Below are 22,190 nucleotides of genomic sequence, written 5' to 3'. Positions count from 1 at the left end.
GGATTCAGGATGCCATCTGTGTCGGTGCTGGGATTTATCGATGCCCTGTAACGTTCAGGCCCCTGTGAAGCTTTGAGTTTGAATGCGTCTTTTCATTAAGACCTTTCACTTGTGAAAAGTCAGTGCTATTCAGGCCTGATGGAGATGAGCATCAGCCTGATAAAGAGCCTCTTGTTGCTTCAGTGCAGTCAAGGCAGAGGAGGGAGAGTTTATATTTACTCCTGACAATCTGCTTCAGCGCTTCCCAAAAAAGACAAAGTATGCAGCACCACTTCATAATAAAGGGTCACAATCCTTCTGATTTGTGTTTTTCCATAATGTTAAGATCCCTTCAGTGAAAATGTACAGCTCTAGATGATAGATAGATTAATTATTTATCATTACTTAAATCTTTCCACCATTTATGGAGGTGTTTCCCCCACAAGGCAGTTTTAATTATTAATTTAAGTCTATAAATATGTGGTGAGGCTACAAAGGAGAGATGTGTATTGGTATTTATACTGAAGACAAAATGTAAGTGAAATATTTGAAATAAACATGAATGGATCTCGAGGAACTTTAGTGAACATTTCAGGATAGTTAGGATGCAGAACGTGCTGATGGAAATACAACAGTTTACATATTAGCTTCTTCTTCCTCAACAGGTGTCTGCATCACAGTGCACTGGTTGTCATAGAAACTATCTGGACCTCACTTTCCCAGATCCTGTAACATTGTGAAAAAAGTTCTCAATGAATCTGAGAGTCTGGATGAATCATATTTACTCTTCTTCCACCCTGGGCACTTGTGAATGTATGATTTTAAAATCATTTTAGTTGTGCTTGTTTGGAGAAAATTTTTAAATGGCAACATATTACAGTAGGGAATACGCATGACATCACAAATGCAACTTCACAGCGGGTTACGCCCACTGAGTGGCAGAAAGACTGAGTGGCAGCGTAAAATTTCAGTTTGAGCACTTGAAAACATCTAGAATGGGAAAGAGCTGTTGTGCCATCGACTGTACTCATAGATTTAGCAAGAAATCGGAGTTATCGTTTTACAGACTGCCGAAAAATAAGCTTAGAGAGACAAATGGGTCGCTGCAATTCGCAGAAACAACTGGATTTCAGGCACCGAAACGTGGATTTGCGGTTCCCATTTTGTATCAGATAATGTTGGAAATGTCAAGACTTTTGAATGCCTTCAAGCTTTGCTTCCTGTATTTCCCCGGCGTAATTAAGTACATATAAATAACAGGAAACTCGATTCGTGGCCAAATATTAATGTCCATGGACCACTGGTTCTTCTGTAACAGTAAGGGTCACTGTCAAGTCCAACTGCCTTTAATTTAAGCCAATAATCGGCTGTTATCCCGTCTTCTCCACAGTTTCCCCTACTAGTTGCAGCCATTTTTGCCACTCAGTGCGAGTAAGGAGGCGTGGTCCAGTGGGAATGTGACGTCAATGCATACCCTCTATAGATGTCATGTTTCTAGTTCTCCCCTTACCTGTGATCGTGTCGAGCAGCCATCCACATGCTGGCCTTTGCATTTTAGAATATTTATCTAGTAGAAATGTTGATAAACTGAGACGAAAATAACATGGGAACGAGGTGATTTCTACATTTTAGAATAAAATGGCATGTTAAAATTATGAAGACTTGAATGTATTTACTTTAATGATTTCTTTGTGGAGTACATCTTCAGGGCTCATGTCCCTGAACTGATTGTGGCTGCAGTTATGCGAGATCTGAGGCCTTGATCAATGATCACAGTCATGATAGAAAGGATCTCCTCCAAGGCTAATAAACTGTTGCATGTTTTTGTCTTTTGCAGTCTACAAACCAAAAAGATCTGCTTAGTGTTGGTGTTTGATCGCAACAGGGCAAAGACCAGCTTTATTATTTTTGCCAACCTTTTGCATTGCTTTGATTGGTTTGGTTTTTGCTGTCGCAATGCCCCGGTTTACACCCCAGAAACTAGAATAGGAAAATAAATTATATTTCTATTATATTTCTTATATTACTGTATTCTAACAGAATACCGTATTCTTTCAGGAGTGCTATGCAAGTTAATTGATCCACTCACTATTTGGGTGCTGGGGTTTTTTCTGATTTCCAGTTTTTTAAAATACAATTTTTTGCTGCAGTACTACCTGGATTTATAATGCTTACTTTTCCAGGCTTAAAAAAATGTACTGAGCTGGTACAGTATATATGGGAGCTTGTATGTATATGTGTTACAGAATGAAATGACATGTATAAAAACTTTCACATAATGGCCTAATGACAGCTCATGACTGCAGGTGACACAGAGCAGCACTGGCATGCAGACTAAACAATGCAGCTAAAAGGCTTTTAGCTGTGATATTTACATGTGCTTTTAGTAAAAGCACATGTAAATATCACATAAAGCTGTGACCGTAGCACAAACAAGCACTGAAAACATGAAACAATGACAGACATGAGCTGCACAGTCGGTTAATTTACTGTTTGACATTACGCTCTCTCTCCTCCTTGTAAACATGAAACTGTGAAACCTTTAATTCAGAAATATATATATATATATATATATATATATATATATATATATATATATATATATATATATATATATATATATATATATATATATATATATATATATATATATATATATTTCACTTATTTTATTTTGCATGTACCATACTCATGTACTGACAGCACTGTAATATTCAACTATTTATCATGTTTTACAGCAGATACAAAATAGCACTACAGCACTTTAGTTCTCAAACCATCCATTTCCCCAGCACGGGTTTTATCGTCATTTTTATTGTGAATGCATATGCCATGTTATGTGCTATATTGTTTTTCCTTTTTGTGATTATTATTATTATTATTTTTGTTATTTTGACTTTTGCTGATTACATCTGGCAGGGGGACTACCGATGTAAATTAGCCTATGGCTGCAATCTGGGTGCATCTACATTTTATTTTTTTATTAAAAGAAAATGTTGCCTGATGTACACTGTCCCTACCAAAATAAATAAATTGAAATATATATATATATATATATATATATATATATATATATATATATATATATATATATATATATATATATATATATATATATATAAATAAATTCAAATACATTCAAATGAACAATCAAAATTGTTTCTTTATTAAAATATAAAATTAATTAATTTATACATTTATCAATATGCCATACCATATATCTTTGTTAAAGAGCATAATACAAAGTTTTTCAGCATAAAAGTACGTATTTTTAATGTGTGACAGCGTCCTGTATCATAACTAAATCTCTGCCGTGTATTAATTTTTAAGGTCTGGTATTGGGGTAACATTAAACACTAAAGCTTGCGTTCTGTCAATGTTATGGGTGTAGCCTGACATGGCACCATACATCTGCAGCAAGTCCATTAGTCTGGACTTGCTGCAGTATTCCCTCCCTAAATGTACAGTTGAAGCTCTTATGCAGCATAGGTAGTAGTTCCATCATTGATTTATACCATTCTCATGGGAACCCATCAGTCCCCCCAAAATCAGTCTCAAAGTAGCTGTTATTCCATACGTGCAGCCTGTTGCCAGAGGGGGGGGGGGGGGGTTATAGAATAACAGTGAAGGAAGGAATCCGAGCTCAGACCTTTGCAACTAGCAGCTGTGACAAATATGTATAAAATCAACACAAACAACTTCTCTCATTCAAATGAATCAGAATTTATTTACACCAGTGTTAAAAGATAATGAAACAACACTTGGGAAAAATTCTGATGCCTAAACTACACATAAGTGTGTGTGTGTGTGTGTGTGTGTGTGTGTGTGTGTGTGTGTGTGTGTGTGTGTGTGTGTGTGTGTGTGTGTGTGTGTGTCATGATGGCTGTTCATACACGTGGTGACTGAGTCTTGCGTGATGAAATGGCGGACGAGATTTCAGTTTTGGCGGCTTTATGGCCAAGATAAGAGTGTGTGTGTGTGCAGGGGTTAGTAGGAGAAGTCTGAGATAAAAACATTTGAACTCTTTCAGGACAGGAAACGTTCCTGTTTTAAACTACTATCAGTGTCCCGTTCCAGGTTTCCAGGTCGTTTTAACGCCAGTTTCTCAACAATGACACAGATACATGTTTAACTTGGACTCAAAGCTGTTCTTGGTTGTTTGAATAAAAATGTGAATAAAAGAGTTCTTGGTGAGGTGACCGTGACTCTTCAAAGAGATCTGCTTCTCATCAGAAGATTGCAGGTTCAATTCCCTGTTTAGATGCGTTAAAGCGGGCGGCTACTGGCAGCAGAGCGTCTTGTTTTCATTCCTCTAGGGAGATTGTGACTAGACCAACCTACCAAGCTGGTCTGTCAAGGTCAGATTGTAGAATCAACAATTGCATTTGGGCCAGACTCCAGTAATTTTCCGTTGGCCGTAAGTCTTAAGTCTCTGGTTCATCTCCATGGGGACTCCAAACAGAAGAATTTGTGGTCAATTCCCGCCAAGCCGAGCTTCCAACTTCTCCAAGGTCTTTTCCATCCTGCCAATGAGTTCCAACACCGCAGCTAGTCTGAGATTCTGTTCAAGAATCGCCTCCAGCTCATGATTTTGAGTGTTGGTGGCACAGCCTTTCAATCACATCAGGCAGCTCTGAAAGGGCCAGAATAGCTGTTGTCGTCTTCCAAATTTGTCAATATTCCAGGTAACCGCCAGCTCCAAAAAGCAGAAATCCTGTTATCATAAATACAATCCTCGACCAACAGTATAGACAGACACACGATCCTCCATGTCTTCCAGGAGTCCATTGTGTATCCAGCAGCAAACGTCCCGTTGGGGCAAGAGGCTTCCCTCTGCTCCGTTTTCTCGTCAAGTAAATGTGGTCAGTTGTGTTTAGAGACCAGCTAACTAATTCCATGTTTGTAGAAGGTTTCGGAGGATGTGAAAAGAGAGGCTCCAATTGATGACAAGACAGAACAAGACAGAGAGCAGCAGCAGGACCGTTGGGGAGGGAGCAGGAGGAGCAGGAAGAAGAATCAGGAATGTTTGTCGACTGATGTTATGATCCCTTATTGGCTAAAAACGTAATTGGAAGTTGACTCTTTTGGGCCTCACGTGCTGCATCATGTGGGACAGCGGTGGCACCGTAACCATCTTCAGTCTCATCCGTTTCAGGCTCTCCACTCGCTTCTCCTGGCCCGGTTTGTCCTCGAGCATCTCCCCTGAAATGATCAGGCTGATGTACTTCGCGGTGGAGACAGGGTTCGGCGTCTGCGACATCTCTTTCAGTCTGTTCAAACACTCGGCAGACTTCTCCAGGAGTTCCATCACCTCGCCCTCCACGTCGTTGTACTCGGACGCCAGCTCCGTCGTCAGTCTTTGAGGATGCATCAGACCGTCTCGGAGTCTGGGGTACCTCTGTCTCAGCTCGGCAGCCATCATTTTCACCGTCTCCTCCTCGTACTCCCATCTGTACCTCTGCAGGAAATGAACGCTCGGTGGACATTTGCCGGGACACTCGGTGCAGAGTCCGATTTCTCCCTCCGCAGCACAGCTGGATGTCTGGCAGGTCATGTGACACTGCTGGCAGTTGAGGAGGAACTTCCTGTCGTCTGGATGATCATTCCTGTATGATTTCATGATGGTGATTTCAAATTCGTTGAGGACCATGATGCGCCCGACTGATATGTCCATGTAGGGATGCGTGGCTCCTCCGGTCATCCTCCCTGGAAGTTCTCTGGTCTCCTGGATCTCCGCGAGCCGAGCTAACCCGACTCTGATCTGCTGCTGCAGAGCTTCGGCCGAACTCTCCAGATGTTTCCTCTCTCTGATCATCTTCTTTGTGAGGGTCAAGCTTTTCGTGTCCATGTTGTCCAGAGAAGCAAAGAACTTCTTCATGCTGGTTGTCTCCATGTTCCAAATCATCTGATGAAAGACCCTGTCGTCGTCATCGTCACCACCGTCGCCTGTGTTACCGGCTGAGGGTTTGTTGTTTGCGAACAAGGCTGAACTGTTGAATTTGAAGTGGACTGGAAGCCCGTGTTCATTTCTAGGAGCCTGGATTCCCAAGGTCTTAATGACGTCCAGAACCGGCGGCTGCTGGTCGTCCGCAGACGTCACCAGGATCATCATGTTCTCCAAAACATCGTCTCCAAAGATCGAGAGCATCGAGTTAAAGACGTACTTCTGATCAGCGGTGAGTCTTGGTGAAGCCGCCGGAGCGACGAGGCACAGAGCGTCGATGTCTACGACGGCGTCCTGGTGGGAGACGAGGGAGCGCAGGTGCTCGACGATCAGCTTGTCTCTCTCTATACCTGCCGTTCCTCCGAGTCCCGGAGCATTGACGATGGTCAGAGAGTGATCGATCCTGAAACCGTCCTGGTGGTGGACGTGGTACACCGCCACCTCCGAGGTCTGTGGTTGTGATCCACACGAGTCCTCGTCCATTAAGGTGAATCTGAAATCATCCTTCCACTCCACTCCAACGATGTAGTTGATAATGGCATTGATGAGTCTGGACTTCCCACAACCAGCCACCCCCATGACGACCACTGTTCGGTTGCGCTCGCGGCTCTGTTGGCCGACGTGAAACCTGCGGCAGCCGTCTACCTGCAGGTCCTGCTCGGTCATAGGCAGCTGGTAGACCGAGGGACACTCAGACCTCGTCCTCTCACTTACGCGTCTGAGCAGTTCTGGGATGTACTTTGTGGTTCGCACGTGAATGGTGAGGCTTTCCCCGCTTCTCCCAAACCGTCCACAATCACAGGTGACCCTGATGATGTAGTCCGTGTCCGACTGGAGTCCTGAGAAGATCACCTTCTCCTTCGTCGTTACGGTCTGAGTCCAGCGCAGATCCTCTCGTTGTTCTGCTTCTGCGTACTCCACGATGTAGCTGAGCAACTCCACGTCCCGCCCGAGCTCGGCAGGTTTCTCCCAGATCACTAAGATCTTAGATGAGTCTGTGTTAATGTGAGGTTGTCCGGGAGGGCTGCAGGGTGAGGTTCTGATGGGATCTGTGACATCACAGACCGGTCCGACCCCTGCTGAGGTCACTGCTCTGCATCTGAACACATACTCTGTGTTTGGTGTCAGGTCGTTCAGCGTGACCTCTCCAGACTTTGGTGCTCTCTCCTGTCTCCATCCCTCCTCTCCATTGATGCAGAACTCAACAGAGTAGGAGGTGATGTTCTCTGCTCCATATCTGGGTGGAGAAACCTTCAGAGTCACACTGTTGTGTTTAATCTCAGTTTCTGTCACAGATGCAGGCTTTGAAGGAGGCTCAAAGTTCTTGGTGATGGAGATGCCGTCTTTAAAAAGGTAGATGGTTGAACCTTTGTGGGTCTCGTCCGGTAAACCCACCATCAGGAACTTTGTGTTCTTGTTCTCCTCGTTGGCTTCTTGAAAATCCTTCAGGAGTTTCAGTTTTTGACTAAGATCATCGTGTTTGTCTATGAACCATGGCTCCTGCTCCGTAGGTTCAACATGTGACCCAGGAAGATGTTCCTCCTCGTGAATGTTTATGTCTTTAGACAACGACGACAGGTACAGCTCAGGATCGCCCAGCGATGTGAAGACAAACGTGACAACATTTTCTGCACAGTGAATCTTTTCTGTAAAGATACGTTGTGACTCGATAATCTCCATGTATCTCATCTTCTGGGTGAGAGATTGTAGGACCTGGATCTCCCTTTCCCTGTAATCCATCCACAGACTCAGATGTGTCTCTCTGAAACCAGTCTTGTTTCTCATCTCTGTCATCTTCGTGACCACAGGCTCCTTTTCTTCTCCACTCAGAACAGAGGGAACGTTGTCTTTCAGTTTCAGCAGCATGGCCTTCTTGAAGTCTGTGCACAACTCTGTAAACAATTCCAGTTTCTCTACAATCTGTGGAAACTGCTGGACGGTGGTGGATTCAAGAGCATTGGTGTGTCTGGTTTCCAGCTGAGGTAAGTCATGCAGAACTTCCTGCAGCAGCAGCAGATACGTGTCTGGTGTTCTGCAGACAACGGTCAGGCTTTCTCTGCTTCTTCCAGCGCCACCACAGTCACAGATGACCCTAACTGCATATCCTGTATCCGACTGGAGTCTGGGAACGGACACGCTTTGGGTTGTTGAGGTTCTTAGCTTCCACTGGAGATCCTCTTCGTTGGCACCTTCTTCTGTTTCTGCATACTCCACAATGTAGTGGAGGACCTGGACATCCCGTCCAAAGACAGCAGGTCTATCCCAGCTAACGGTCATCTCACCAAGGCTTGTTTCCACCTGAGGTCCTTCAGGAGGGCTGCAGGGTGAGGTTCTGATGGGATCTGTGACATCACAGACCGGTCCGACCCCTGCTGAGATCACTGCTCTGCATCTGAACACATACTCTGTGTTTGGTCTGAGGTTGTTCAGTGTGACCTCTCCAGACTTTGGTGCACTCTCCTGTCTCCATCCCTCCTCTCCATTGACGCAGAACTCAACAGAGTAGGAGGTGATGTTCTCTGCTCCATATCTGGGTGGAGAAACCTTCAGAGTCACACTGTTGTGGTTTATTTCAGCTACCGTCACAGTTTCAGGTTTTGAAGGAGGCTCAAAGTACTTAGTGATGGAAAACCCGTCTTTTAGGAGGTAGATGGTTGAACCTATGCGGAACCTATCTGGTAAACCCACCATGAGGAACTTCATGTTCTTGTTCTCCTTGTTGGCTTCTGCAAAATCACTGAAGAGTTTAGCTTTTTTCTTCACTTCATCTAATACTTCCTCAATGGTGTACCATTGGTCTTTCTTTACATCATGAGTCTGTGGACGTTGATCTCTTTGTCTGGGCTCTTTTAAGTAGCTGGATAACGCCGAGAGATACGGTTCCTCACATCCTAGGGAGGTGAAGACAAAACACACGGCATGTTCTGCACTCAGAGTTTCCTCGAACAGCTGCTTCTCAGACGAGATGATGTTTGAGTTCTTCATCATGTTGGTCAAAGATTGTAAGATGCTGATCTCTGTCTCTTTACAGTCCACCCACTGGTTCAGGTCCGTAGGGTTGAAAGGAGAAGAACATCTCTTTCTCCGAATCTCTGTGATCACGGCCTCCTCCCTTTGTCGCCCCTGGATCAAAAGAAGCTTCTTTGCTAACATTTGATTGAGTTTCTGTTTGAAGTTGAAGCACATTTCTGTAAAACTTCTAACTTTTTCACTGATCTGTGGGAACTGCCCTGCAGTGTTTGATGCCAGTGCTTCATTGCACCTCACTTCCAGGTTACTAAAATCAGGTAGAACTTCCTGCAACACTTCATCCGGTGATCTGGAGACCCAACCGGAGATTCGTTGTTTCCCACATTCACATCTTTGGCTGCCATCTGTAATCTCATCTTCTTCTGTCAGAGAAGGCTTTGCAGCTGAAGGGAATTCATATTTCAGTGGTCGACTCTTTTCTCCGGCGAATTCTGCTGGATATGTCCACGTTGTTGTGCACAAACTGATGGCCAGACTTTCATTGCTCCTTCCATCTTCCCCACAGATGCAGCGAACCCTGACTGCGTATTCGGAGTCCAGCTGAAGCCCTGACAGGACCACCTTCTCGTCTGTTGTCATCACTTCCTTCCACTGGAGATCCTCTTCGATCAGTCCTGGTTCTGTTTCTGCGTACTCCACACTGTAGCCCGAAACCTGGACGTCCCGTCCAAAGACAGCAGGCTTCTTCCAGAAAACCGTTATCTCGCATGAGTTTGGCTCAATGACAGGTCCTTCAGGAGTGCTGCAGGGTGAGGTTCTGATGGTACCGCTGACATCACAGGCCGGTCCGACCCCTGCTGAGGTCACTGCTCTGCATCTGAACACATACTCTGTGTTTGGTCTCAGGTTGTTCAGTGTGACCTCTCCAGACTTTGGTGCTGTCTCCTGTCTCCATCCCTCCTCTCCATTGATGCAGAACTCAACAGAGTAGGAGGTGATGTTCTCTGCTCCATATCTGGGTGGAGAAACCTCCAGAGTCACACTGTTGTGGTTTATTTCAGCTACCGTCACAGTTTCAGGCTTTGAAGGAGGCTCAAAGTTCTTGGTGATGGAGATGCCGTCTTTAAAAAGGTAGACGGTTGAACCTTTGTGGGTCTCGTCCAGTAAACCCACCATCAGGAACTTCGTGTTCTTGTTGTCCTTGTTGGCTTCTGCAAAATCACTGAAGAGCTTCACTTCCTGACTAAGTTTAGCCTGTATTTTCATAAACCATGGTTTCAAGTCTGTATGTTCAATATGTGACCCAGGAAAATTTTCTATGGCTTTCAAGTCTCTATTTTCTGATAAAACTGATAGAAACAGCTCAGGATCGCCCAGTGAGGTGAAGACATGGATCAAAACATGTTCAGCACTGTGAATCTTCTCATCAAAGATGTCATATGTTGGAATAAACTCAGTGTTTTTCATCTTCTGGGTGAGAGATTGTAGGACCTGCATCTCCCTCTCCTTGTAATCCATCCACAGACTCAGATGTGTCTCTCTGAAACCAGTCTTGTTTCTCATCTCTGTCATCTTCGTGACCACAGGCTCCTTTTCTTCTCCACTCAGAACAGAGGGAACGTTGTCTTTCAGTTTCAGCAGCATTGCCTTCTTGAAGTCTGTGCACAACTCTGTAAACAATTCCAGTTTCTCTACAATCTGTGGAAACTGCTGGACGGTGGTGGATTCAAGAGCATTGGTGCATCTGGTTTCCAGCTGAGGAAAGTCGTGCAGAACTTCCCGCAGCAGCAGCAGATACGTGTCTGGTGTTCTGCAGACAACGGTGAGGCTTTCTCTGCTTCTTCCAGCGCCACCACAGTCACAGATGACCCTGACTGCATATCCTGTATCCGACTGGAGTCTGGGAACGGACACGCTTTGGGTTGTTGAGGTTCTTTGCTTCCACTGGAGATCCTCTTCGTTGGCGCCTCCTTCTGTTTCTGCATACTCCACAATGTAGTGGAGCACCTGGACATCCCGTCCAAAGACAGCAGGTCTATCCCAGCTAACGGTCATCTCACCAAGGCTTGTTTCCACCTGAGGTACTTCAGGAGGGCTGCAGGGTGAGGTTTTGATGGGATCTGTGACATCAAAGACCGGTCCGACCCCTGCTGAGGTCACTGCTCTGCATCTGAACACATACTCTGTGTTTGGTCTCAGGTTGTTCAGTGTGACCTCTCCAGACTTTGGTGCTGTCTCCTGTCTCCATCCCTCCTCTCCATTGATGCAGAACTCAACAGAGTAGGAGGTGATGTTCTCTGCTCCATATCTGGGTGGAGAAACCTTCAGAGTCACACTGTTGTGGTTTATTTCAGCTACCGTCACAGTTTCAGGTTTTGAAGGAGGCTCAAAGTTCTTGGTGATGGAGATGCCGTCTTTAAAAAGGTAGATGGTTGAACCTTTGTGGGTCTCGTCCGGTAAACCCACCATCAGGAATTTTGTGTTCTTGTTGTCCTTGTTGGCCTCTTGAAAATCGATAAACAACTTTACTTTCTGATTTAGGTCATCATGTGTGTCTCTGAACCATTGTTCCTGTTCCGTAGGTTCAATATGCAACCCAGAAATATGTTCCTCATCTTTCATGTCTCTATTTTCTGATAAAACCGATAGAAACAGCCCAGGATCGCCCAGTGAGGTGAAGACATGGATCAAAACATGTTCAGCACTGTGAATCTTCTCATCAAAGATGTCATATGTTGGAATAACCTCAGTGTTTTTCATCTTCTGGGTGAGAGATTGTAGGACCTGGATCTCCCTCTCCCTGTAATCCATCCACACACTCAGATGTGTCTCTTTGAAACCAGTCTTGTTTCTCATCTCTGTCATCTTCATGACCTCAGGCTTCTTTTCTTCTCCACTCAGAACAGAGGAAACTTTGTCTTTCAGTTTCAGCAGCATGGCCTTCTTGAAGTCCATGCACAACTCTGTAAATGTTTCTAGATTCTCTACAATCTGTGGAAACTGCTGGACGGTGGTGGATTCAAGAGCATTGGTGCATCTGGTTTCCAGCTGAGGGAAGTCGTGCAGAACTTCCTGCAGCAGCAGCAGATACGTGTCTGGTGTTCTGCAGACAACGGTGAGGCTTTCTCTGCTTCTTCCAGCGCCACCACAGTCACAGATGACCCTGACTGCATATCCTGTATCCGACTGGAGTCTGGGAACGGACACGCTTTGGGTTGTTGAGGTTCTTTGCTTCCACTGGAGATCCTCTTCGTTGGCGCCTCCTTCTGTTTCTGCATACTCCACAATGTAGTGGAGCACCTGGACATCCCGTCCAAAGACAGCAGGTCTATCCCAGCTAACGGTCATCTCACCAAGGCTTGTTTCCACCTGAGGTCCTTCAGGAGGGCTGCAGGGTGAGGTTCTGATGGGATCTGTGACATCACAGACCGGTCCGACCCCTGCTGAGGTCACTGCTCTGCATCTGAACACATACTCTGTGTTTGGTCTGAGGTTGTTCAGTGTGACCTCTCCAGACTTTGGTGCTGTCTCCTGTCTCCATCCCTCCTCTCCATTAACGCAGAACTCAACAGAGTAGGAGGTGATGTTCTCTGCTCCATATCTGGGTGGAGAAACCTTCAGAGTCACACTGTTGTGGTTTATTTCAGCTACCGTCACAGTTTCAGGCTTTGAAGGAGGCTCAAAGTTCTTGGTGATGGAGAAGCCATCTTTAAAAAGGTAGACGGTTGAACCTTTGTGGGTCTCGTCCGGTAAACCCACCATCAGGAACTTCGTGTTCTTGTTCTCCTTGTTGGCTTCTGCAAAATCACTGAAGAGTTTTGCTTTTATCTTCACTTTATGTAATACTTCCTCAACGGTGTACCATTGCTCTTTCTTTACATCATGAGTTTGTGGACATTGAGCATCTGGATTGGTCTCTTGTAAATAGCTGGATAACGCTGAGAGATACGGTTCCTCACATCCTAGGGAGGTGAAGACAAAACACACGGCATGTTCTGCACTCAGAGTTTCCTCGAACAGCTTCTTCTCAGACGAGATGATGTTTGAGTTTTTCATCATGTTGGTCAAAGATTGTAAGATGCTGATCTCTGTCTCTTTACAGTCCACCCACTGGTTCAGGTCCGTAGAGTTGAAAGGAGAACAGCTCTTTGTCAGGATTTCTGCTATCACAGCCTCCTCCTCAACTTCTCCTCCACGGATTAATGGAAGTTTCTTTGCTAAATCTTCTCTGAGTTTCTGTTTAAAGAGGGAGGACATCTCTTTAAAGCGTTTCAGTTTTTCTTCCATCTGAGGGAAGTGTTGTACAGTCTTGGATTTCAGTGCATCCTTGCACCTCATTTCCAGGTCACTGAAGTTCTCCAGGATGCTCTCCACATTTTGAAGAAATCTTGAGCTCAACTGATGTAGTTTAGCAGCAGAAGGATCTAAACGTGTCAGCGGCAACATCCAGACCTTCACAGGTACTGCTTTTTCTCCATTGGCTCCAAGCAGTCTTGGCAGGCTTTGATAAACCTCAATGGCTTCTCTGAAGGTTGAAGGTGTCTTCTGAAGGCAGAAATCTCCGTAGAATTGGCAGGACAGATTTTCAGCTTTTGCTTTATCTATTATTTTCACATCATCCTTACTCTTACTCTTACTCTTATAAAACCAGCCAATACTCTTCTCTATGTTCTGCTGAATTTCTATCTTGTCTTCTGTTTCAGACACCCCGCGCTCAAACACAAAGAAAGCTTGTGCTCCATAAAGAACAGCTGTGATGACATGAGTAGCTACACCTGCTTTGATTACAGACTGATGCTTCACTCTTCCCAGATGGTCCATTGACAGTTCCTGCACCTTCGTGGTGGCCTTGTACGTCATCATTACACTGGCCTGGTTTTTAGTGGTCTTGCCATGATTTAGGATTTTGGCAGATCCTTCAGCCTCCACTAGGCCCAAGAGGACGCTCCCCTTCAGAGATCCATTAACATCTAGGTTTGAATATTTGTCCTCAACTGATTCAGATGCAACTATTCCAAAACTATTATAGTTCTGTGGCCTCTCTCTAATGTGTTTCATCAGGTCATCATGGTCCCACAGAGTCATACCTGAAAACAAAGATAAATAAATGTTCAGCTTCCTGAAAGTCATGTGTTTTAACATCAAACAGACAAATAACATTAAAAGACTTCTGAAATATTTTTGAAATCTGAAAACATCATCTGAACTTTAAATGAGTCAAGAAACATTGGGCTACAATATAACGACTCCTCTCCATTCTTTCCTGTCTGCGGAGTCATCACCCACAGTCTCGTCAAGTCTGGCTGTGAAAAAGTTAGATATTCAGTTTCAAACGTCTTTCACACCCACACCTTCACTTCAGCCTGTAATACATACAAATGTAGGTATTTTGATCTGCTTTCAATTCCATTCAATTTTATTTATATAGTGACTATTACAATACAAGTTACTACTACTACTACTACCATCATTAAATCACATAGGAGGGTCCAGCTGGATCGGTGCTGGTCAGACTGCTGAGAGTCCAGTTGGAGATAGGTGCTGCCATGCTAGTGCTAGGGTTTTTTAATACTGTTCCCTTCCCACCGAACACATCAGTCCCTTTATACCAGAAAGCTACTTTCAGGGGGCTCGATTTTCATGCGACCCAGATCAACTGACCCTGTCACTTCAGAATATTTCTAAACGTCCCAACTTTTTGTCCCAAATATTTGTCCCAACATGTTCTGATTCTGGATTCTTACCGGAGACGATGGCATCTTTGCGGGAGTCATACAACATCCCGAGTCTTAGAGGTCGACTGAGCGCCGGCATTTCCACAGTCCCATCAGATTCAGCGGCCATTGCTCCTTGAACACAATGAAAAACCCGTCAGAATTTTGTTTGGAATTTTCCTTCAGACTCAACCTTAAAACATCTCAATTAGATAATCAGTCCATCTATCTGAAAATAAACAGTTCAGTTTGTTGAAGGACTGCATCAGTTTAGGTTAGGGGGCTGAACCTCACTGAAGTTTCTATCGGAGGCTCTTACCTGTCTGCTCCGTTGAGCCCAGACAGGAACTTCCTTCCTCCAAGGCTGTCTGGTTTCTCATTGAGCCAGAGTACCAACGCGTCGTTGTTTCAAGGAAAAACAGAAGTGGCCTGGACTTATTCTCAGAGATTAACCTGATAGAACAATAATGACAGACACAGAAAGAGATTAGCGTTTATAGTTTAATTCAATTTAATTAATCTGTCCCATAGGTATACCTGATAGGGATTTAGTGATAAGGTTTTAGTGTTGAGGTTTTGGTTTTAGGGTTTTAGTGATGGGTTTCAGTGTGGAGCTTTAGCATTACAGCTTTCATTATTGGATTTTAGTGATACAGTTTTGATTTTTGGGTTTTAGTGATGTGTTTTAGTGTTAACGTTTTTTTGTTAGGGTTTTAGTGGTAGGGATTACAGTAAGTGATAGGGTTTTAGTGATAGGATCTTTTCACCAGGCAGGGTGGGGTTTCTCCGGCCGGACGTAGCGCGTGGAAGGATCACGTTATTCCGGCCGGATCCTCCCCACCCCATCTGGCTTATTGTTTGGTTTTTAGAGACATGGTTTTAGTTTTAGAGATTCAGTGATGGGGTCTCTGGTCGTGGCCCTAGGCCCTTTGATTCTCCCTGCCATGGGTGGGAATGGTCGACCATTGTATGCACGCGGGGGACTCGGGCGGCCAGGACGCATCAGCCCCTGTTCCTGCTCCTACCACCGTGTGCTCCGTGTGCTGCAGTTGGGTCCAAAACCTCACCCCGTAACATGCAAGGTTAAAATTGCTCATTCAAGCTTTGCTAAAACCGTGAATGAGTGTTGGGGGTTGTTTTCGACCGTTTTTACAACCTTTACACACAGTGAAACAGAAAGAAACACGGTGCATGATTAACCATAATCTGCCCGCAACATGTTCAATATCAGTTCCAAAGTTTGCATTACAGTTTAAAAATTACTTTTATCTGTTGAGTGAGCAGTATACAATCAGGTGTGCACTATCAGCTCCAGATAAGCATGCAACAAATCAACAGGGACAATGACACCAGTGATTCATGTCAAGTGTGAAGTGGGGTTGTTCATTAGATTAGATTAAATATACTTTATTATTCAGCAGCAGAGAAATTCACTTGTCACAGCAGCAACAGTTTAATATACATAAAAGAAATGAATGAATAAATAAATCTCCACTCTACTATTCCTGGTTTCAGCTCAGACCACATCAGTCCACATCAGTCCACATTAGACCCCATCAGTTCACATCAGTCCAAATCAGACCATATTAGACCACATCAGTCCACACCAGACCACATCAGACCACATCAGACCACATGAGACCACATCAGTCCACATCAGTCCATATCAGACCACATCAGACCACATCAGACCACATCAGATCACGTCAGACCACATCAGACCACATTAGACCCCATCAGTCCACATCAGTCCACATCAGACCACATCAGACCACATCAGATCACATCAGACCACATCAGACCACATTAGACCCCATCAGTCCACATCAGTCCACATCAGACCACATCAGACCACATCAGATCACATCAGACCCCATCAGACCACATCACCTGCATGAACTTACGGACACTGTGACATCCTACATCAGTTTTTGTGAGGACATGTGTGTGCAGACTAAGACCTTCTGCACATACAATAACAAAAAGTCCTGGTTCACACCGAACCTCAGGAAGCTGCACCGAGCCAAGGAGGAGGCCTACAGAAACGATGATGGATCCTTGTTCAAGCAGGCCAGGAACATGCTGATGAGGGAGATCAGAAGAGCTACGGAGAAAGACTGCAGAGTCGCCTCTCTGCCAACCCTGGCAGAGAGGTGTGGAGAGGTGTGCAGAACATCACCGAGTTCAGAAGAACATCTGCAGAATATCACCGGGTTCAGAAGAACATCTGCAGGACATCACCGGGTTCAGAAAAACATCTGCAGGACATCACCAGGTGCAGAAGAACATCTGCAGGACATCACCGGGTTCAGAAGAACATCTGCAGGACATCACCAGGTTCAGAAGAACAGCTCCACGCCCTGCAGGCAGCCTCAGGCTCGGAACCAGCTGAACAGTTTTTACTGCAGGTTCCACGATCTGGCCCCCCACACCCAGCTGCACCACCATCAGCATCAGCATCTATATATATATATATATATATATATGCATCTGACTGTTATATTAAAAAAAGTACATTTCAAAAATATTTGCCACTTAACATGTGTAACTTGAATTACACATATTTTTTTCTCTTAGAAATAAAATTGATTTTATTTTATTTTTCAAATGCTATCTTATTTTATTTTTCTACCAGCAGTTTGAATTTCCCCTTTTCTTTGTTAATTGTCTCAACACATTTTTATAATAAATGAATATAAACACATCTTAACAATTGAACAGTTTTGCAGTTACTCTTTCTTTCCCTCTTATAATCTTATGCCCCCACTTTCTGTTGTTCCGTGAGAGAACTGAGCTCTAATTTCTCCTGTCAATAGGCAGGTGGTCAAGGCTACTACAACATTATGATAAAGAAATTATTTATGAAAGTTACACTGACTCACCAATGGCAGTTGAACAAAATAATCGTGGAAAACAGGGTAACATTCAAAACTTTGTACATGCTTAGTCCTCTTTTAAAGTGTAGCGCTCATCTCCTTCATGGCAGCAAACTTGCCGAGTCGGCAAAGTGGCTGTAACTGTTACAGCGAATTAGCGTTGGCTCACAGCCCCGATGCGTTCAGGACAGTTGTAAAGTAAGAATTAGCCTACACTGGCCACACAATGCACATTTTATCGTTATTATAGCCTACAATTTACGATTATAGATGAACGTATCACACAAAACGGGGCCCTATCATTGGGCCCTATGAGCTTGTGGGCCCGGTGGCGACCGCCCCCTTGCCCCCCCTCTGCCCCCCCTCCGCTACTGGCACTGTCTCCACCACAGACACCTTCAGGTTCCTGGGATCCCCAATCTCTCGGGACCTGAAGTGGATCACCCACATCAACTCTATCCGGAACAAGCTCAGCAGAGGTTGTACTTCCTGCGTAAGCTCAGGAAGTTTAACCTGCCACAGGAACTGCTGGACACATTCTACTCTGCCATCATTCAGTCTGTTCTCTGCACTTCCATCACTGTCTGGTTCGGATCGGCCACCAAACTAGACAGGCACGGACTGCAACGGACAATTAGGTCTGCAGGTCGAGGACCAGGAAACGGGCAGGTAGCATCTCTGCAGACTCCTCACACCCAGGACACAGTCTGTTTGAACTCCTCCCCTCTGGACGGCGCTACAGAGCACTGTACGCTAAAACCTCCAGACGAAGACAGTTTTTCCCCCAAGCTGTTGCTCTGATGAACTCTCATCACTCATAGAGTGTCAGAGTAATCAATCACTGTGCAATAATAATAATAATAATAATAATAATAATAATAATAATAATAATAATAATAATAATAATAATAACAGTAATTATAATAACACAATCATATGCTGTGACAATGTACCTTCCAATAATCATGTCTACCTCATTCTGCTGCACCTTTCACTTTTCAAATTCAGTCAAATTCCACGTCTTGTCTGACCTGACTTGGCCAAATAAACATGATTCTGATTCTGATCACATCAGACCATATCAGACCACATCAGTCCACATCAGACCATATCAGACCACATCAGACCACATAGGACCACATCAGACCACATCAGACCACATCAGACCACATCAGACCACATCAGACCACATCAGACCATATCAGTCCAGCTCTGAGGTCTTTACACCGGCTGCCTGTCCCAGAGGACCTCCGATGCGTGAAACCACGCCCACAACTAACTCCGCCAGCCGGAGCTTCCGCCATTTTTCTCCGTAGCGGTGTGTGTATATATATATATATATATATATATATATATATATATATATATATATATATATATATATATATATATATATATATATATATATATATATATTATATAAAATGAAAGGTATTATAAATAAAAGATCATTACAAACACTATACAGATCCCTACTACTCCCATACCTGACTTATTGTGTGGAAGTGTGGGGGAATACGTACAAATCAATAATCCAACCATTTATATTTTACAAAAAAAAGCAATTAGAATTGTAAACTTGGCTGATTATCTTGCATCAACAAACCCACTTTTTATTCAAAACAATACACTTAAATTGCAAGACATAGTTAATCTGAACACCACTGTGATAACATACAAGGCTTAAAACAATTTACTTCCGGGCTGCATGCAGGAACTGTTCAAGCCAAGAGAGGGCAAACACGACCTCAGGGGAACAGCAATGTTTGACACAACAGCAATAAGAACAAATACAAAGGGCAGATGTATATCCGTTTTAGGAGTAAAACTGTGGAACTCATTACACAACGACGTTAAACTAGCAAACTCAATAAAAGCATACAAGATATTATTCAAAGCAAAGGTAATGGACACATATATAGAAACACAATAAGCAAACAAAGAAGAATGCACACATGCATGAGATAAAATGACAACTTAAATTGGTTTTTGTCGGTTTCCTTAGCATCTTTTCACTTTCTGTTTTCAGAGCTATCATTATTATCATTATTATTACTATTATTATTATTTTGTGTAGACTTATGATACTTCATTTGTTCTTTTTGTATATTCTATTCTGTTAAAAGGTGGGCAAGATAAGCTTTATGGTTCAAGCCCAGACCTTTTTGGTAAAAAAAATCACAATGTTGACCAGGGAAAAACCTGTGTTATCTTGTTTGTTGATTTTTATGTTTGTGATTGACCGAAATAAATATTAACTAACTAACTAACTAACTAACTAACTAACTAACTAACTAACTAACTAACTAACTAACTAACTAACTAACTAACTAACTAACTAACTAAATTTGTTGTATTTGTATTTGTTGTTACAGTAAAGAATTGTGTGTTGTTTTCTATTTGAGTAGCCTATACATAAGAATACTATATGGTGATATATTACATCCAACAGCTGAAGGTGTAACACTGAACATACAAATGCATGATTCTACTGAGGCATTCATTCATTCATATAGTGTTTTCCATTCTGCACATCAGTGTTCAGTGGGTGCTTAGAAATGTCTACTCAAATTATGTATGTGTTTGGCATTTGAGAAGGAAATACCATTTAGTGAAGAGTTAACACTGTTTTAAGGGTAGAGTGTGCTTTTGCAAGAGAAGTGTAGGATTTTGCATTTTGTGTGTGAGTTTTGTAATTTGTGTTTAGAGTTTTGAGAAAGTGAGGTAGTCTATCAGGAAATTTGTTTAAACAATTGTGAAAAACTGTAATTAAAATGGATGTAAACAGCATCAAACCGCACTGATCAGAACATGTGACCGACACCGACACCGGTCCGAACCGACGGTCTCAGTCACCGTGACGTCGACGGCGTGAGTGCGAGAGAGTGTGTGACGTCATACCTGTACCTGTCCCAGGTGTTCGTCCGCGTGTCCGCTCTGATGTGCTGCCGCGGTCGCGTCTGGACCAGGTCTGGATCAGGTCTGGGTCTGGATCAGGTCTGGACCAGGTCTGGGTCTGGATCAGTTCTGGACCAGGTCTGGGTCTGGACCCGCTGCTCCGAGGAGCGTCTCCCACCTCCTCCAGGAAGGAGGCGCCAGCAGCAGGTCTGGACTCTGGACTGAGTTCTGGTTTTGATCGGATTCTTTTTTTAAATAATTTTATTTATTATTGAGCATTAAAAGCACAGCATGGGTACAGACACAGAAGGATTACAATGCTCATTTTTATATTTTAACACCCTGCCCTCCCATCCCATGAACAGGTTTTTTTTTTTTAAACAAAACTTTATTGAAAATATACAAACTCTCAAGGAGGATAATGGACAAGTATCAATTTAAATGCAATATGAAAAGAAAGGAAAAAAAAGGGGATTCTTGTAAGGAAAACAAAAAAACAAAAACAAGGCGCTCTAAGAATTAAAAGGCGCATATGAATAACAAAATAAATTAAGCATTTCAATTCACATAAGCATAGAAAAGGAGAGGAATTATTAAATTATAATAACAAATAACGTCTAGACAATGTCTAGACTTATTTTACTTGCATTTTGGTTTTCTACTCTTTTGAGTCATGTGAAATCTTAAAATCGTTAATAAAATCACGGAAGGAGGGTTTACAATTTCTCCATTTGGCACAATGAATATTGTACTTACCCAATAACAAAATTATATTTATAATATCCAGAACAGAAAATTCCAAATCATCCATGAAGAAAATAATATGGCTTAATTCAAAAGGTGGAACATTATTAATTTTAAGAGATATCCAATTGTGTATGTCTGTCCAGAAACAATGAGACAAAGGACATTCATAAAACAAATGATCCAGTGTTTCTTCATCAAATCTTTTTTTAAGAAATTCTGCCACAGGATAGACCTTATTCATAATTCTAAAATGTACTTATTTAACTTTAGGCAAAATAGGCCATTTAATAAATTTAGAATGCGCTTTGTTTAATGTGTTTATATTTACCATGCAAGAATCCTGTCAAATTATCCTTCTGCAAAAATCATGGAACAATCTGGATTTAAAAACATTACAAATAAACTTGTTACCACACTTTTTATCAGTCAGAGTATCCCCTGAACAGGTTGGACACCTAACCAACAGAATTGGAAAATTGAATGAAAAAAAAACAAACACAAATAGACCATAGACCAATGATGAATAGAGAAAGTTAACATGCACATATGCATATATATACACAAATACATACATATACATACATATATACATATACATACATATATACATATATATACATACACATTCATACACGCGCGCACAAACACATACACACAATACACAACACAAAAAAAGAATATGGCCTATCAACATTGAACCTGTGCACTAAACAAAACACGATTCACATGGATTTAATCCCATCTCAAATCCCAGTGTAATTGGCTGCTCTGCCATATCTAAGTAGCACAATTCTAAGTTTCCTGATGTAACACCGGATCCCAGACAGAGAGAAATTTGTCCCTGGACCCCCTGAGAGGATATTTGATCTTCTCCAACTGTATGAATTGCATCAGATCACTAAACCATAAAGATACTTTGGGTGGATTTTTTGACTTCCAATACAATAATATTCTTCTTTTTGTAAGCAGTGTTGTAAATGCAATAATATTTTTATAGCTTTTGTTTTAATGTTTTATGTCTAATACCTGTAGTACTGAATATGGCCATAGCAGCATCAGGTT

General features: G+C 42.9%; 1 protein-coding gene across 1 annotated transcript; it reads right to left on the bottom strand.

Moving 5' to 3' along the window:
• Nucleotides 1-4,595: 4,595 nt before the first annotated feature.
• LOC133452562 (uncharacterized) lies at nt 4,596-20,549 on the bottom strand. The gene is made up of 4 exons (XM_061731962.1): nt 20,385-20,549; nt 14,927-15,060; nt 14,638-14,742; nt 4,596-13,980 (listed from the first exon to the last, which is right to left on the bottom strand). The coding sequence occupies exons 2-4, from the start codon at nt 14,985-14,987 to the stop codon at nt 5,036-5,038; spliced, it is 9,111 nt and encodes a 3,036-aa protein (XP_061587946.1). The 5' UTR covers nt 14,988-15,060; nt 20,385-20,549; the 3' UTR covers nt 4,596-5,035.
• Between the last annotated feature and the right edge of the window lie 1,641 nt (nt 20,550-22,190).

The sequence above is a fragment of the Cololabis saira genome, chromosome 10 (assembly GCF_033807715.1).
Source record: "Cololabis saira isolate AMF1-May2022 chromosome 10, fColSai1.1, whole genome shotgun sequence".
Taxonomy (NCBI): domain Eukaryota; kingdom Metazoa; phylum Chordata; class Actinopteri; order Beloniformes; family Belonidae; genus Cololabis; species Cololabis saira.
Note: the sequence above shows the minus strand (reverse complement) of the source record. Positions and strands in the feature narration are given on the sequence as shown.

Excerpts from the sequence above, each read along its gene's own strand:
- LOC133452562 (XM_061731962.1), bottom strand. The coding sequence starts at position 14,987 with ATGAGAAACCAGACAGCCTTGGAGGAAGGAAGTTCCTGTCTGGGCTCA. Across the intron at positions 14,743-14,926 it reads GGGCTCAACGGAGCAGACAG|GAGCAATGGCCGCTGAATCT; the intron begins GTAAGAGCCTCC and ends ATTGTGTTCAAG. Across the intron at positions 13,981-14,637 it reads CAAAGATGCCATCGTCTCCG|GTATGACTCTGTGGGACCAT; the intron begins GTAAGAATCCAG and ends CTTTGTTTTCAG.